The following is a 14,961-nucleotide window of genomic DNA, read 5'->3' as shown; positions in this document are numbered from 1 at the left end:
AACATCCGCTGGATCATCAAAAAAGCAAGAGAGTTCCAGAAAAACATTGATTTCTGCTTTATTGACTATGCCAAAGCCTTTGACTGTGTGGATCACAAGAAACTGTGGAAAAGTCTGAAAGAGATTGGAATACCAGACCACCTAACCTGCCTCTTGAGAAATTTGTATGCAGGTCAGGAAGCAACGGTTAGAATTGGACATGGAACAACAGACTGGTTCCAAATAGGAAAAGGAGTACGTCAAGGCTGTATATTGTCACCCTGCTTATTTAACTTCTCTGCAGAGTACATCATGAGAAACGCTGGACTGGAAGAAACAGAAGCTGGAATCAAGATTGCCAGGAGAAATATCAATAACCTCAGATATGCAGATGACACCACCCTTATGGCAGAAAGTGAAGAGGAGCTAAAAGCCTCTTGATGAAAGGGAAAGAGGAGAGTGAAAACGTTGCCTTAAAGCTCAACATTCAGAAAGCAAAGATCATGGCATCTGGTCCCATCACTTCATGGGAAATAGATGGGGAAACAGTAGAAACAGTGTCAGACTTTATTTTTATGGGCTCCAAAATCACTGCAGATGGTGACTGCAGCCATGAAATTAAAAGACGCTTACTCCTTGGAAGAAAAGTTATGAGCAACCTAGATAGCATATTCAAAGGCAGAGACATTACTTTGCCGACTAAGGTCCGTCTAGTCAAGGCTATGGTTTTTCCAGTGGTCATGTATGGATGTGAGAGTTGGACTGTGAAGAAGGCTGAGCGCCGAAGAATTGATGCTTTTGAACTGTGGTGTTGGAGAAGACTCTTGAGGGTCCCTTGGACTGCAAGGAGATCCAACTTGTCCATTCTGAAGGAGATCAACCCTGGGATTTCTTTGGAAGGAATGATGCTAAAGCTGAAGCTCCAGTACTTTGGCCACCTCATGCGAGGAGCTGACTCATTGGAAAAGACTCTGATGCTGGGAGGCATTGGGGGCAGGAGGAGAAGGGGACGACAGAGGATGAGATGGCTGGATGGCATCACGGACTCGATGGACGTAAGTCTGAGTGAACTCCGGGAGATGGTGATGGACAGGGAGGCCTGGCGTGCTGCGATTCATGGGGTCGCAAAGAGTCGGACACGACTGAGTGACTGAACTGAACTGAGGATGAGGATGGCCATTAGAGCTATGTAATTAGACTGCACCTCTTCAAGGGAATCTAAAGAAGCCAGAGATTGAGCCAGGAGCACACCAACATTTGAGTTCAGAAAGGGAGAAGCCAGCAGGGGAAGTCTGAGAAGGAACAGGCAGTGAGGAAGAGGAAAACCAGTAGGTGCTGTAGGCATTGGAGATAGTGAAAGGTGAAAGTGAAAGTGAAGTCACTCAGTCGTGTCCCACTCTTTGTGACCCCATGGATTGTAGCCCACCAGGCTCCTCCCTCCATGGGATTCTCAAGGCAAGAGTACTGGAGTGGATTGCCATCTCCTTCTCCAGGGGATCTTCCTGACCCAGGGATTGAACCCAGGTCTCCTGCATTGCAGGCAGACGCTTTAACCTCTGAGCCACTGGGGAAGCCCTTAGGGATGGAGGCATAATTCTTTGCAACAGTTCTTAACATATTTTTTGCCAAAGTGCCCTTTGGAATTTTGGTGAAGTCTGTGTGACTCCTTAAAGGTTTAAATAAACAATTTTTTAAATAATACTGTTACATAAGAAACCAATTATAATAAAATGTAGCTATCAGAACATGGAAAAACAAATGTGGGATATTGTAAGATATATTCCTCTTTATTAAAGACTTAAATAGCAAGATAATATATTTAAATATAGACAATTTAAAGTAAAATTAAGGGACTTTCCTCGTGGTCCAGTGGTTAAGAATCTGCCTTGCAATACAGGGGATGTGGATTTGATTCCTGGTCAGGAAACTAGGATCCCATATGCTGAGGAACAACAAGCTGACCCGCTGCAATTACTGAGCCTGTGCACTGCAACTAGAGAGTCCATGTGCTGCCATACAAGAGCCTGAATGCTGCAACTAATACCTGATGCAGCCAAGTATATTTTGTTAAAAAATTTTTAAAAAAGATATGTTGAAGGTCATCAACATGACTAGACTACATGGCTGTTCATGTTCTAAAACAACCATATTTTGGTCCTAAAACTATTATAATTTCAAAATAATGATAAATGGTATTTCAAGATATATGCCACAGATTTAATGTGATATGAAAATATTTGTTATTTCTATTTATGACAGAGTCACAGGAGCTACTAATATTTCCTTTGTTTCCTTCCTTCTTTTATAATGGAAGGAAATACTTAGTTTCATAGAATTAGTGAGGAAAGATGTCCGTGCTTAAAGACTCCTGACTTACACCTCCTCATTTCTTGGGGGTCCGTGATTATTAGGTATATGGATTTTAGGCTCACAACCTTTGATAGGGAACTAAATTGGATCGTGACAAAAAGTACAGGCTGCTGCTGCTGCTGCTGCTAAGTCACTTCAGTCATGTCTGACTCTAGACAGGGTGTCTAAAAAACTGATTGTTAAATTCAGGAGCTTTCTGACAGTACCAAGATCATGAAGAATAATATTTACTTAGCTCTTGTGTATTCCTTGGAAAGAAAGTTATGACCAATCTAGACAGTGTATTAAAAAGCAGAGACATTACTTTGCCAACAAAGGTCCATCTAGTCAAGGCTATGGTTTTTCCAGTGGTCATGTATCGATGTGAGAGTTGGACTATAAAGAAAGCTGAGTGCTGAAGAATTGATGCTTTTGAACTGTGGTGTTGGAGAAGACTCAAGAGAGTCCCTTGGACTGCAAGGAGATCCAACCAGTCCACATCCTAAAGGAAATCAGTCCTGGGTGTTCATTGGAAGGACTGATGTTGAAGCTGAAACTCCAGTACTTTGGCCACCTGATGCAAAGAGCTGACTCATTTGAAAAGATCCTGATCCTGTGAGGGATTGGGGGCAGGAGGAGAAGGGGATGACAGAGGATGAGATGGTTGGATGGCATCATCGATTCAATGGACATGGGCTTGGGTGAACTCTGGGAGTTGGTGATGTACAGGGAGGCCTGGTGTGCTGTGATTCATGGGGTCGCAAAGAGTCGCACAGGACTGAGTGACTGAACTGAACTGTGTACTCATGATTTTGTTTTAAAAGTTAGTAACACAAGCATTTTTATAATACTTTATAATTTATATAAGATGTAAAAATATCTGGTCTCACTTTATCCTCTCAACAACAGAGTGAGACACACATAACATACACACAGACTGTGTATTCCATATGTTTGATTTCCTCCTGTTTAGTAGATACAAAAGTTGAAGAGAGTCTCCATTTAACCCCAGACACTTTAATTACCTAGTCAAAACCACAGTGTTAAATAATATCGACTTGTGAATTAGTGTGTGTGTGCTCAGTGGTGTCCAGCTCTTGCGACCCCATGGACTGTACCCGACCAGGCTCCTCTGTCCATGGGATTTCCCAGGCAAGAATACTAAAGTGGTTTCCTCAGGAGATCTTCCCCACCCAGGGATTGAAAATGCATCTCCTGCATTGGCAGACAGATTCTTTACCACTGTGCCACCTGGGAAGCCCACTAGTGAATCAGATTTGGGTCTCTGCAAATAGATTTATGTTGCCATGAATTCATATTTGCTGGTGAATTATGCATATAAGTTTAAAGTGTATGAATCAATGGAACCTGTAATATACCCAGAACATACTAGACAGCTGCCTACAACAAAGACTTATCTAGTCTGAAATGTCACTAGTGCTGAGGTTGAGAAGCCCTTGTTTAGATGAAAGTACTTAAGATCCCCACAAGCTCTGGCCCTTAAGGATGGTAGGTGGAAATGTCATTTTGTCCAACCAAGTTGATCTTGAATGCCTGGTCAAAGTCAATTTAAAAAGCTGTCACAAGTAGATTAATGTAATTCAATAATGTATGTGTGGAAAGTGCAGTTGTTACTTGAGAGATTTCAAACCATCGGCTCTCTGTATTACTGTATGTATTAAATTTTTGTTTAGTTTGAATGGGGTGCATTGGTTGTTCAAAATAGAACTACATAGAACTGAACTATGTGAAACTGACAAGTTGTTTCAGATCCATGTTTTTATTAGCCATTTGTTTATCTAAAATTGATTGAGGCACTACTCCATCCTGACTTTGTGCTGTCATACAAATATGAGTAGCATAGTGCCTGTCTTTCAGAAGCACCTAGATCTCTGGGTAAAATGGCTGTTAAACAGAAATAATGAAGAATAGGAAGTTCATGATAGAAGTTCATGATGATGAGAGTGAACACTGGAGGACATCTCTCTAACCCAGAGAGAAGGAGGAAAGCTTTCTTGAAGGGGATTCACCATTTAGCTATAGGCAAGGGACATTTATGCATGCATGTGTAATTTAACTGGTAGCTAAATGTGTTGAATTGCTGTCTAATTTTCATACTCTGTAGATTCCTTCTTTTAAAAATTGGGGTATAGTTGCTTTACAGTTTTGTGTTCATTTCTGCTGTACAGCTAAGTGAATCAGCTATATGTATACATATATTCCCTCTTTTTTGGATTTTCTTCCCATTTACCCTATAGGTCACCACTCTATAGATTGTTCTGCTTCCTCAAAGAGTTAAGAAATCAAATTAAGTCACCATAGGCAATTATTTTGTAATCCTGATCTTTTGGTTAACTATCTGAGCAATCACTTTACATATTATCATAGAGGGTTTGTCACACACACACAGACACACACAGACACACACACGTTGTTGTTGTTCAGTCACTAAGTCATACCTGACTCTTTGTGAACCCATGAGCTGCAGCACGCCAGGCTTCCCTGTCTTTCACTGTCTCCCTGAGTTTGCTGAAACTCATGTCCATTGAGTCGGTGATGCCACCCAACCATCTCATCCTCTGTCACCCCCTTCTCCTCCTGCCTTCAATCTTCCCAGCCTCAGGGTCTTTTCCAGTGAATCGGCTCTTGGCATCAGGTGGTCAAAGTATTGGAGCTTCAGCAGCAGTCCTTTCAATGGAGTGCGGATGTCCACGTGATGACTAGAGACTCTTCTGGCGATAGGTATCATGCATTTGGTTTGGATTATCCATATACGTTTTGAACCAGGATCTTAGGCTTGGTTTTATCCTTTGTGTATGTTGGTAGTTTCAATAGTTTACTAAGAGTTACCAGTCTGCTTACGTAACAGGAATTTTTTGCCACTGTGAAAAACGTGAAATTTACCTTAAAACTTCTTTGAGAACAACAGCACTCCATCCTGCTGAAAGGATTTTGAAACTTTATTAATGTTAGTATTGACATTGATGGTTAACAACTTCTCAGCCTTTATAAGGAATATATAAAGTTCTGACTTTTAAGTAATAAAACTAATTAAACCTCTCGTCTATATTTCTAAAATCCATTTGCTGTCTTAATAGAGGTGTTCTTTCTTTTTTTAAATAAAGCAAACATCACTGAAACTACAGTATGGTTTACTTGCTCATGTCTTGTAATGCCTAGATGAAATAAATTGGGGAGGTTGTATGATTATGATATTTTGTATGATTATGATATGATTATGATAACAGTGAATTCTGTTGTCATAATGAATTCCCACATGTGTATAGATTGTCTTCAAGAAATTTCTGATTTAGATAGTGTTTGCCTTTTTTGCCATCCAGCTTGATTATTCTTAGTCATTATCTAGAAAAAAGGCAAACTACTGAAGTTCACTGGAAACAATAAAGACTGTTATCAGGGAATGTAGATCTTATTTGTTCTGTTCTTGTGGTAATAGTTTCTAATACATTACTCAGGACAAAGTTTCTTTCTCAGTTATGTTTGCTCTGTGCAAACATGGTTTCCAATATGTCTTCTGTTATGCCAGGAATTTTGTTTTCATTTCTGCTTGGTAGTCTCAGTTTTCTCAAGAAGATATACATAAATTAATTATTAGTGTCCAGAAGAATAGTTGTGCTGTTTGCTGCCCTGAGAAGTGAAACCTCATACCATTCTGATGTCTAGGGATTTAGTCAAAAAGGTTTTTTAAGAAGTAAGGCAAGTAATAGAAAAGAAGAAAACCAGGCTTGAACCTCGAGTGTTTTTGAACGCTTTTAGGGAATTAGAATTATAAATGGTCTGGAAACCTAATATATGTATAGCTCAGCTTTTGAACTACATGAAAAAGACTCAGTAGAAGTCATTTGAAAGTTAGAACCTGCATCTATACCTTGGACACACTATCCTTTCTTGGCCCTGCAGGAGAACCCTAAGGTAAAAATTCTTTGAAGCAGATATGTTATCTCATCTTTTTAATAAGAATATATTAAAGGTAGCATGTCACTGTAAGGTTTTAGACATAACTGATCAGTGGTCATGTATGGATGTGAGAGTTGGACTGTGAAGAAAGCTGAGCGCCAAAGAAGTGATGCTTTTGAACTGTGGTGTTGGAGAAGACTCTTGAGAGTCCCTTGGACTGTAAGGAGATCCAACCAGTCCATCCTAAAGGAGATCAGCCCTGGGTGTTCTTTGGAAGGAATGATGCTAAAGCTGTAGTTTGGCCACCTCATGCGAAGAATTGACTCAATGGAAAAGACTCTGATGCTGGGAGTGATTGGGGGCAGGAGGAGAAGGGGACCACAGAGGATGAGATGGCTGGATGGCATTACCGACTCAATGGATGTGATTTTGAGTGAACTCCGGGAGTTGGTGATGGACAGGGAGGCCTGGCATGCTGCGATTCATGGGGTTGCAAAGAGTCAGACATGACTGAGTGACTGAACTGGACTGAACTGATGTGTGTATAAATTTCTCCAGAATATATGTCTATTAATATGTCTCTGTTATATTTAGAAACAGTGAAATAGCAGGGATTATTACATTGCTCAATATTCAACTTAACTGTTTTTCTGAATGCTTTTTGGGAAGCTCCTGGTCGGTAGGAATCACACTGCTGTGTCATTCTTAAAACTGCCATATATGTTTAAAATTTTGCAGGGGTTTTAAGATTTAAGTTTACATATTCGTTGTTTTTCTGTTTAAATTTTTTTGGCTATGCCGAGTGTTAGTTGTGGCATGTGGAATCTTCATTGCGTCATACAGCATCTTTCATTGCAGAACACGAACTCTCTAATTGTGGCGCGGGCCCAGCAGTTGCCGTATGTGGGCTTAGTTGCCCCACAGCATGTGGAATCTTAGTTCTTTGACCAGGGATTGAACTCGCGTCCCTGCATTGGAAGGCAGATTCTTAACCACTGGACCACCAGGGAAGTACCAATATTCATTGATTTTTTAAAAATTCATAAAGAGTAGTGGTAGCTCAGCTGGTAAAGAATCCCCCTGCAATGCAGGAGACTCGATTCCTGGGTGGGAAGGATTGCCCTCAAAATGGGGTAGGCTGTCCACTCCAGCATTCATGGGCTTCCCTGGTGGGTCAGACGGTAAAGAATCCATCTGCCATGTGGAAGACCTGAGTTCTGTCCCTGGGTTGGGAAGATCCCCTGGTCGAAGGGCACGGCAACGCACTCCAGTATTCTTGCCTGGAGAATCCCCATGGACAGAGGAGCCTGGTGGGCTACAGTGCATGGGGTCGCCGAGAGTCTGACATGACCAAGCGACCAAGCACGGTACACAGCAATACGATGGGAGCCCAGTCATAGGACTTGAACGCAGCCCAGTGTTCCAGACTCTTAAGTCCTAGCGTTGGTTTTTCTTTTCTTAAGAGTTGAACTGGCACTTTAGTGTATCTTGGAAAATTTGGCCAACAGTGTAAGGAAATTTGTAGTTATTAAACGTCAAAGAATATCAGGAGATACCCAGATGGCGTTTTTGTTTACATGGCATATGGTATGCCAAACTTGTTAGACTGAGGAATTGTTTCAGACTAGACATTGGAAAATTCATATAAAAAGACTGGCTAATTTCACCAATACATAAGTTAGTGCCTTGTAAAGCAAAAGAACAAGCCTATGTCAGTACTTCTAATAATGAGCCTTATTCTCAGAATATTAGTATTTTGATTACTGTTTTTGAAGGCAGATTTTCAAGGGCATAACATTCAGAAGTTTGCTGCTGCTTCAGATACATTTATATGTTTTTGAGACTTTAACTTCAGCCCAGCATTTTTTTTCCCCCATTTTTAACTTACAAGTTTTATTTCAAGCTAAAGAAAAGTCTGTTGAGGCTTCTTTTACAAATACATTAGTGTATATAATTTTGCTTCAACTCTAGGAGTTATTTCCTGACATTTTACTTTGTATCTTTATTAAAAGTTGTATCTTTAGCAGGTGAACTATGCCCTCCATTCTGTAGATTCTGTTTTCACAGAAACATCCCTTTCTGGTTACTTTAAATGAAAAATATGATTTTACCAGGCTTAATAGGCTAATCAGTGTCCTGAGCAGCAGTTTTAATGCTTTAAAATTTTTAATATAAGTCTGTAAAATTTTCAACACTTTCTGTTTCATTTATGTAGCACATTGTGCATGCTTGCTCAGTCACTTCACTCGTGTCTGACTCTTTGCGACCCTGGGGTGTGGCCTGCCAGGCTCCTCTGTCCATGGGATTCTCCAAGCAAGAATACTGGAGTGGGTTGCCATGCTCTCCTCCAGGGGATCTTCCTGACCCAGGGGTTGCTGTAGCACATTATTGAGGTCTCATTAGGTCGGTTAGTATTCTGAGCACTAGGGAAAAAGTAGTGGGAAAAAAGAGATAAAATTCCCTGACCTCATGGAGTTTGCATTCTTGTGAAAACACAAAGCACAAATAGAAAATGGCATGGAAAGGTTCCAGCAATGCCATGGGGTCCCCTGGTGCGGACTGGGATCCAGGCAGAGGACAGAGAGGCTGTCTGGGCTGCTGTGCTCCAGGCAACCAGGAACGGGCGCACTAGACTGGATAGCAGGGGTGTCCTCTCAGCGGGGACCATCCTGCTACTGTCCACGTGCATTAGACTCTAAAGGGCCCACCGCCAGCCATGTAACACTGGGGGCTTTTGTACAGAAGGAAATGGCTGCTAGTGGAGCAAAACATCTTGGAAATGGGCACCAGCTGTGTGGATAGCACGTGGAGCGAAGCCAGGCGTGGTCATGGTAGGGCCAGACCCAGAGTGGGCACAGTCTAATCGAACAAGCTGCTTGGGCTTCAGTATCTGGAGCAAGAGACCTTCCCAGGGAGACTCCTCATCCCAGTCCTTCCAGGTTTATGACTCCTGGGGTTTCTCTGCTTTACTTGCCTCATATTGTATCCCGGCCTGTCTCTTAGGTCCAGTCAGTTCTATTTGGTTTGCTTGGTTTTGAGCCTCATAGTTTGTAAAACTCTTGTTTTGTACAGTCAGTGTTCATGTAAACTGATAACGTAGGTAAGGCTCTGATGGGCTTACTGGGTGAGACTGGAAAGGTTTTAGAGAGGAGGTGGCATTTGAGGTACGGCTTGGAAAGAGAGAAGCAGGAAAGACTTTCTTGTCCATGGTATCCTGGAAGGGTAAAGGAGTGCGGTGTGTCCAGGCAGTAGGGAGAAATTTTGTATAACTAGAAGTGTATAAAAGAAGCAGGAGATGGTTTGAGAGAGGAGTGTTGGAGAGGTTGCCTTGAAATCATAGATACAGTGTCTCCAACCTATTTTGTATGTATTGGTTTGGCCAAAAAGTTGGTTCAGCTTTTTGTATGTGATGTGACAGAAAAACCCAAACGTTTTTTGCCAGCCCAGTAGAAACACAGCAGGTCATAGGCAACCTCCTCATGTTCCTCATTTTAAAATCTCTTATAATAACTGCTATTCATTTTTCTATTTAATGATTCCAATACTGACAATTATATCTTCTTTCACTTAAGAAGTGTCTTCAGATACTCCCCTCCTATCCATCACCTGATTTTATCCTAACAATGTCTAAGCAACACGAATCTGAAAATGCTATCCTAATATTGAAAGAGGAGGAAACTGAGGTGTGGAGGGACCCCATGATTTTCTCACAGTCACATGGCTATGCTTGAATGGATGCCAGATCTGATTTTCAGGTCCATATACTTACTGATTTCACTGGTGTGTAGATAAATGCGTTTTGTCCTTTCCCCCCTCGAATCATTGCATTTTCCTTTTCTCTATAGGACTTGGCTTTTACACTGGAAGAGAGGCAGCAACTGAACATTCATGGCCTGTTGCCACCCTCCTTCATCAGTCAGGATGTCCAGATCCTTCGAGTACTTAAGAATTTCGAGCGTCTGAACTCTGATTTTGACAGGTAACATGTTCCCGAAGGTGATTTTTCATATTTCTCTGAAGCAGCTGTCTAGTTTATGTCTTATTAGATGAGCAAGTTTAAATAGTTAGTGCTTTAGAAAGAGTAGTCAGCTTTGAGAAAGATTTGCCTGTAAATACAATGATGTTTGTAAAAAAATTTACCCTGTGTAGGAACATCTGAAGAAGATAAAATTTTCTTTTCTAAACTATATCCGCAGAGAAATGACTTTTTCCTCCTGTGACAGAGTTGTTGCTATCGAGGTCGGTTACGGGGAGATGCCATTCCAGACTAGGTGAAAGTGGCTTTGAGTCAGACCTCAAGTACGTTATAGGTGAAAGGGCACTGTTTAGGCTTCCAAGAGGGCTCCAACACTGTTCGGAGTTTAGGTCACTTACTTTGTTTGCAGTCCAGTTTCTGTGTTTATACAAGGGTGAAGGTAACGTTGTTCCCTACCTTTGGAATTAGCCAGCTGGAGCTGAAATTCCAGCTGTACCTCACTAGTGTTGGATCCTTGAGTAAACCCTCACACCCACTGCCATGACCACTGCTTGTGTCTCACTGTTTTCTTTGGACTCTTTTTGTATTAAAATATTGCAGGCGTGCAGGCTAAGTGGTTTCAGCTGTGTCCGACTCTGCAACACCGTGGAGTGTAGATCACCAGGCTCCTCTGTCCACGGGATTCTCCGGGCAAGAATAGTGGAATGGGTTGCCATTTCTCCTCCAGGGGATCTTCCCAACCCAGGGATCGAACCTGCATCTCCTGTGGCTCCTGCATTGCAGGTGGATTCTTTACCACTTGAGCTGCTAGGGAAGCCCCTTAAGGTGTTAAACCCACCGAAACCTCAGTTTTTTCAACTCTGGGTTGAAGAGAATTGAAAATATTATTGTGAAGGTTAGAAGAGAGAGCTAACCCAGTATCTAGTAAGTCTTCATAATAGGGTTCTCCAGAGATATAGAACCAGCAGGATGTGTGTGTGTAATTATGTACATAATGGGGGGGGTTTATTGATTGATTGATTGATTTTAATTGTAAAGAATGAGCTCAAGTGATTATGGACGCTTGGTCAGTCCTAAATCTGCAGGTAGACTGGCCAGCTGGAGCCCCGGGTAAGAATCTGATTCAGGTTCAAAGGCTGGAACTATTTTTTTGCTGAGGAGTTAGAGGGAAGGCCAGTCTTTGTTCCATTAAGGTTTTTAAATGATTGGATGAGGCTCACCAACATTATGGCAGGTACTCTGCTTTATTCAAAGTATACCAATTTAGATGTGAGTATCATTCAAAAACTGCCTTCACAGAAAAGTCCAAAATAGTGGACCAAATATCTGGATACTGTGTACCAGCCACTTTGACACATAAAATTAACCTCTCCTTTTCAACTTGGAAGCCATGCCTGTCTCCTCAAACTAAACTTGCTGCTGCTGCTGCTGCTAAGTTGCTTCAGTCGTGTCCGACTCTGTGTGACTCCATAGACGGCAGCCCACCAGGCTCCCCCATCCCTGGGATTCTCTAGGCAAGAATACTGGAGTAGGTTGCCATTTCCTTCTCCAGTGCATGAAAGTGAAAAGTGAAAGTGAGGTCGCTCAGTCATGTCTGACTCCTAGCGACCCCATGGACTGCAGCCTACCAGGCTCCCCAGTCCATGGGATTTTCCAGGCAAGAGTACTGGAGTGGGGTGCCATTGCCTTCTCCAAAACTAAACTTAATCTCTGCATAAAGACAATAAAAAGGTCCTGCTTGAGCCTAACATGATGGAACTAGCCCAGGAAAAACTGGAAACATGCTAACACTTAACCTAAAAGAGGACGTAAAGCCCTAGGGTGATGTTTACTTTTCTCCTTGATATCTTTTAACTTTAATACTATGATGTAAAGTTAACAATACATTTGACCCTTGAATTACATAGATTTGAATTATATGGGTCCACCTATATGTGGATTTTTCTCAATAAATGCATACTACAGTACTTACACAATCCATAATTGATTGAATCCTTGAATGGGAACTACACATGTAGAGGTATACCTGGAATTTTGACTGTTAGGGTTGGCACCCTTAACTGCCATATTCAAAGTGTTCAGCTCAGTTCAGTCGCTCAGTTGTGTCCAACTCTTTGAAACCCCATGAACTGCAGCATGCCAGGCCTCCCTATCCATTACCAACTCCCGGAGTCCACCCAAACCCATGTCCATTGTGTCAGGGATGCCATCCAACCATCTCATCCTCTGTCGTCCCCTTCTCCTCCTGCCCTCGATCTTTCCCAGCATCAGGGTCCTTTCAAATGAGCCAGCTCTCTGCATCAGGTGGCCAAAGTATTGGAGTTTTAGCTTCAACATCAGTCCTTCCAGTGAACACCCAGGACTGATGTCCTTTAGGATAGACTGGTTGGATCTCCTTGTAGTCCAAGGGACTCTCAAGAGTCTTCTCCAACACCATAGTTCAAAAGCATCAATTTTTCAGTGCTCAGCTTTCTTTATAGTCCAGCTCTCACATCCATACTTGACTACTGGAAAAACTATAGCCTTGACTAGATGGACCTTTGTTGGCAAACTGTATTCAAATACTATGATACATAGTCAGTACATCTTATGTAACATGATAAAGGGATAAAAGAGGGAAAACGTATATTTGTTTATGTATCTGCGTATGTATTATACATATTTATATATGCACAGATATATATGTATTTATGTACACACAAATGTATTCATATCACAGTAAGGAAGAAATACTCATAATAATTGCACTCCTCATTTCTATAGCTGGTCATATTATCATAGCTGATATTTATAACTGTTTTCTTCCCCTAACCCATTTCACAGTTCCCTTGCTTTCAGCAAGTACTTCAGCCAGTCTTGATTCTCCCCCTGGTAGAGGAAGCCAAATTTTTTATTCTGAAGGGTCTGGGCCATTAGTAGTCCTGTCGGAATTGGGTGTTGTAGTTTTCCATGGCCTTTAATTGCGGGGACCCCCTAAGGGATCTCTTGTATTGCCGACGTCCTTTTCCTTATCTCCATTATGGAGTGTCAGTCCAGTTTCCCCTTGGAGTCAGGATTGGTCACCCCCACCGGCACAGTAACTCCCTTCTTTGCCTATTAATTCAGAGGCATGTGGTACCCAGAGTGGCCAGTGGCGGTCTTAACTTTCAGTTCATTGGAATCATTGTCTCCCAGTAAGACATTTTTCCCTTTGGAATGAACACTCTGGGGCCAGCGGAGCATAAGATCTTAGTGAATACCAATACAGTATACTAACACATATATGTGGAATTTAGAAAGATGGCAATGATGACCCTGTATGCAGGACAGCAAAAAAGACACAGATGTGTATAACGGACTTTTGGACTCAGTGGGAGAGGGAGAGGGTGAGATGACTTGGGAGAATGGTATTGAAACATGTATAATATCATGTAAGAATTGAATTGCCAGTCTATGTCCGATGCAGGATATGGCATGCTTGGGGCTGGTACGTGGGGATGACCCAGAGAGATGTTGTGGGGAGGCGGGTGAGAGGGGGGTTCAGGTTTGGGAATGCATGTACACCCGTGGTGGATTCATGTCATTGTATGGCAAAACCAATACAGAATTGTAAAGTAAAATAAAAAATAAATAAATTTAAAAATATATATAAAAAAATAAAATAAATAAAAAAATAAAAACAATTAAAAAAAAAAAAAGATCTTAGTGAAAGGAAGAAGGAATTGATAATGGATCACTTGGGGGCTTCCCAGGTGGCTCAGTAGTAAAGAATCTGCCTGCCAAGCTGGAGATGTAGGTTTGATCCCTGGGTCAGGAAGATCTCCTGGAGGAAGGAATGACAGCCCCCTCCAGTCCACAGGGTTGCAGAGAGTCAGACACGACTGAAATGACTAAGCACGAACGCATACTTGGGAAGGACAGTGATGGTGCCACTTCTGTTTCTACCCGTCTTGATTCTGGGACCTGTGAATGCTGGCTATGAGAGAAATAGAACCATATATTGGGCACTGATTCAGAGCAGGTATAGCCTCCTGGAGAACCTTGCCCAGCTTTGCAGTCTGTTGCCCCCTAGCTGATACTGTAACCGAATCTTCAGAAGACCATTCCTGCATTCTGTCAAGCCAGCTGCTTTAGGATGTTGGGGAACATGTAAGAACAGTGGGTTCGATTAGCAGGGCCCATAGCCTCACTTCATTTGCCCTAACATGAGTTAAGGCCATGCTGGGTGGAGTACCATGATGTTGAATGAGGCAGCTTGTAAGTCCCTGGAGGATAGTGTTGACAGGAGCATTGTGTGCAGGGAAGGCAAGTCTTCATACCAAGTGAGGGTCTATTCCACTAAGAACCAGTGCGATTCCTTCCATGATAGAACCTGTCCAGTGTAATCAACTTGCCACCAGGGAGTTTGCTGATGACCACATGGGATGGTGGCATATCAGGGGCTCAGGGTCAGTTTCTGCTGCTGGCATTTTGGGCCCTCAGCAGTGTCTGGGGCCAGGTTGGCCTTGGTGGGTGGAAGTTCATGTTGCTGAGCTCATGGGTACCCTTCATCCCTGCCATGACCACTTCTTTTATGAGCCTGTAGGTGGTAATGGGCTTCCCAGGTGGCACAGTGGTAAAGAATCGGCCTGCCAAGCAGAAGACGTGGGTTTGGTCCCTGGGGTCAGGAATATCTCCTGGAGGAGGAAATGGCAACCCAGTCCAGCATTCTTGGCCTGGAGAATTCTACTGACAGAGGAGTCGGTTGGGCTATAGTCCAT

General features: G+C 42.3%; 1 protein-coding gene across 1 annotated transcript in view; it reads left to right on the top strand.

The window, feature by feature from the left end:
- The window catches only part of ME1 (malic enzyme 1), a 209,496-nt gene that overhangs the window by 18,492 nt on the left and 176,043 nt on the right, over positions 1 to 14,961 (top strand). Inside the window, exon 2 of the mRNA XM_040238953.1 lies at positions 10,092 to 10,225. Coding sequence (XP_040094887.1) covers positions 10,092 to 10,225 — 134 coding nt within the window. The remainder of the gene's footprint in view (positions 1 to 10,091; positions 10,226 to 14,961) is intronic.

The sequence above is a fragment of the Oryx dammah genome, unplaced genomic scaffold (genome assembly GCF_014754425.2).
Source record: "Oryx dammah isolate SB20612 unplaced genomic scaffold, SCBI_Odam_1.1 HiC_scaffold_4, whole genome shotgun sequence".
Taxonomy (NCBI): Eukaryota; Metazoa; Chordata; class Mammalia; order Artiodactyla; family Bovidae; genus Oryx; species Oryx dammah.
The sequence above is the reverse complement of the archived record's forward strand: the minus strand, read 5'-3'. Positions and strand labels throughout refer to the sequence as shown.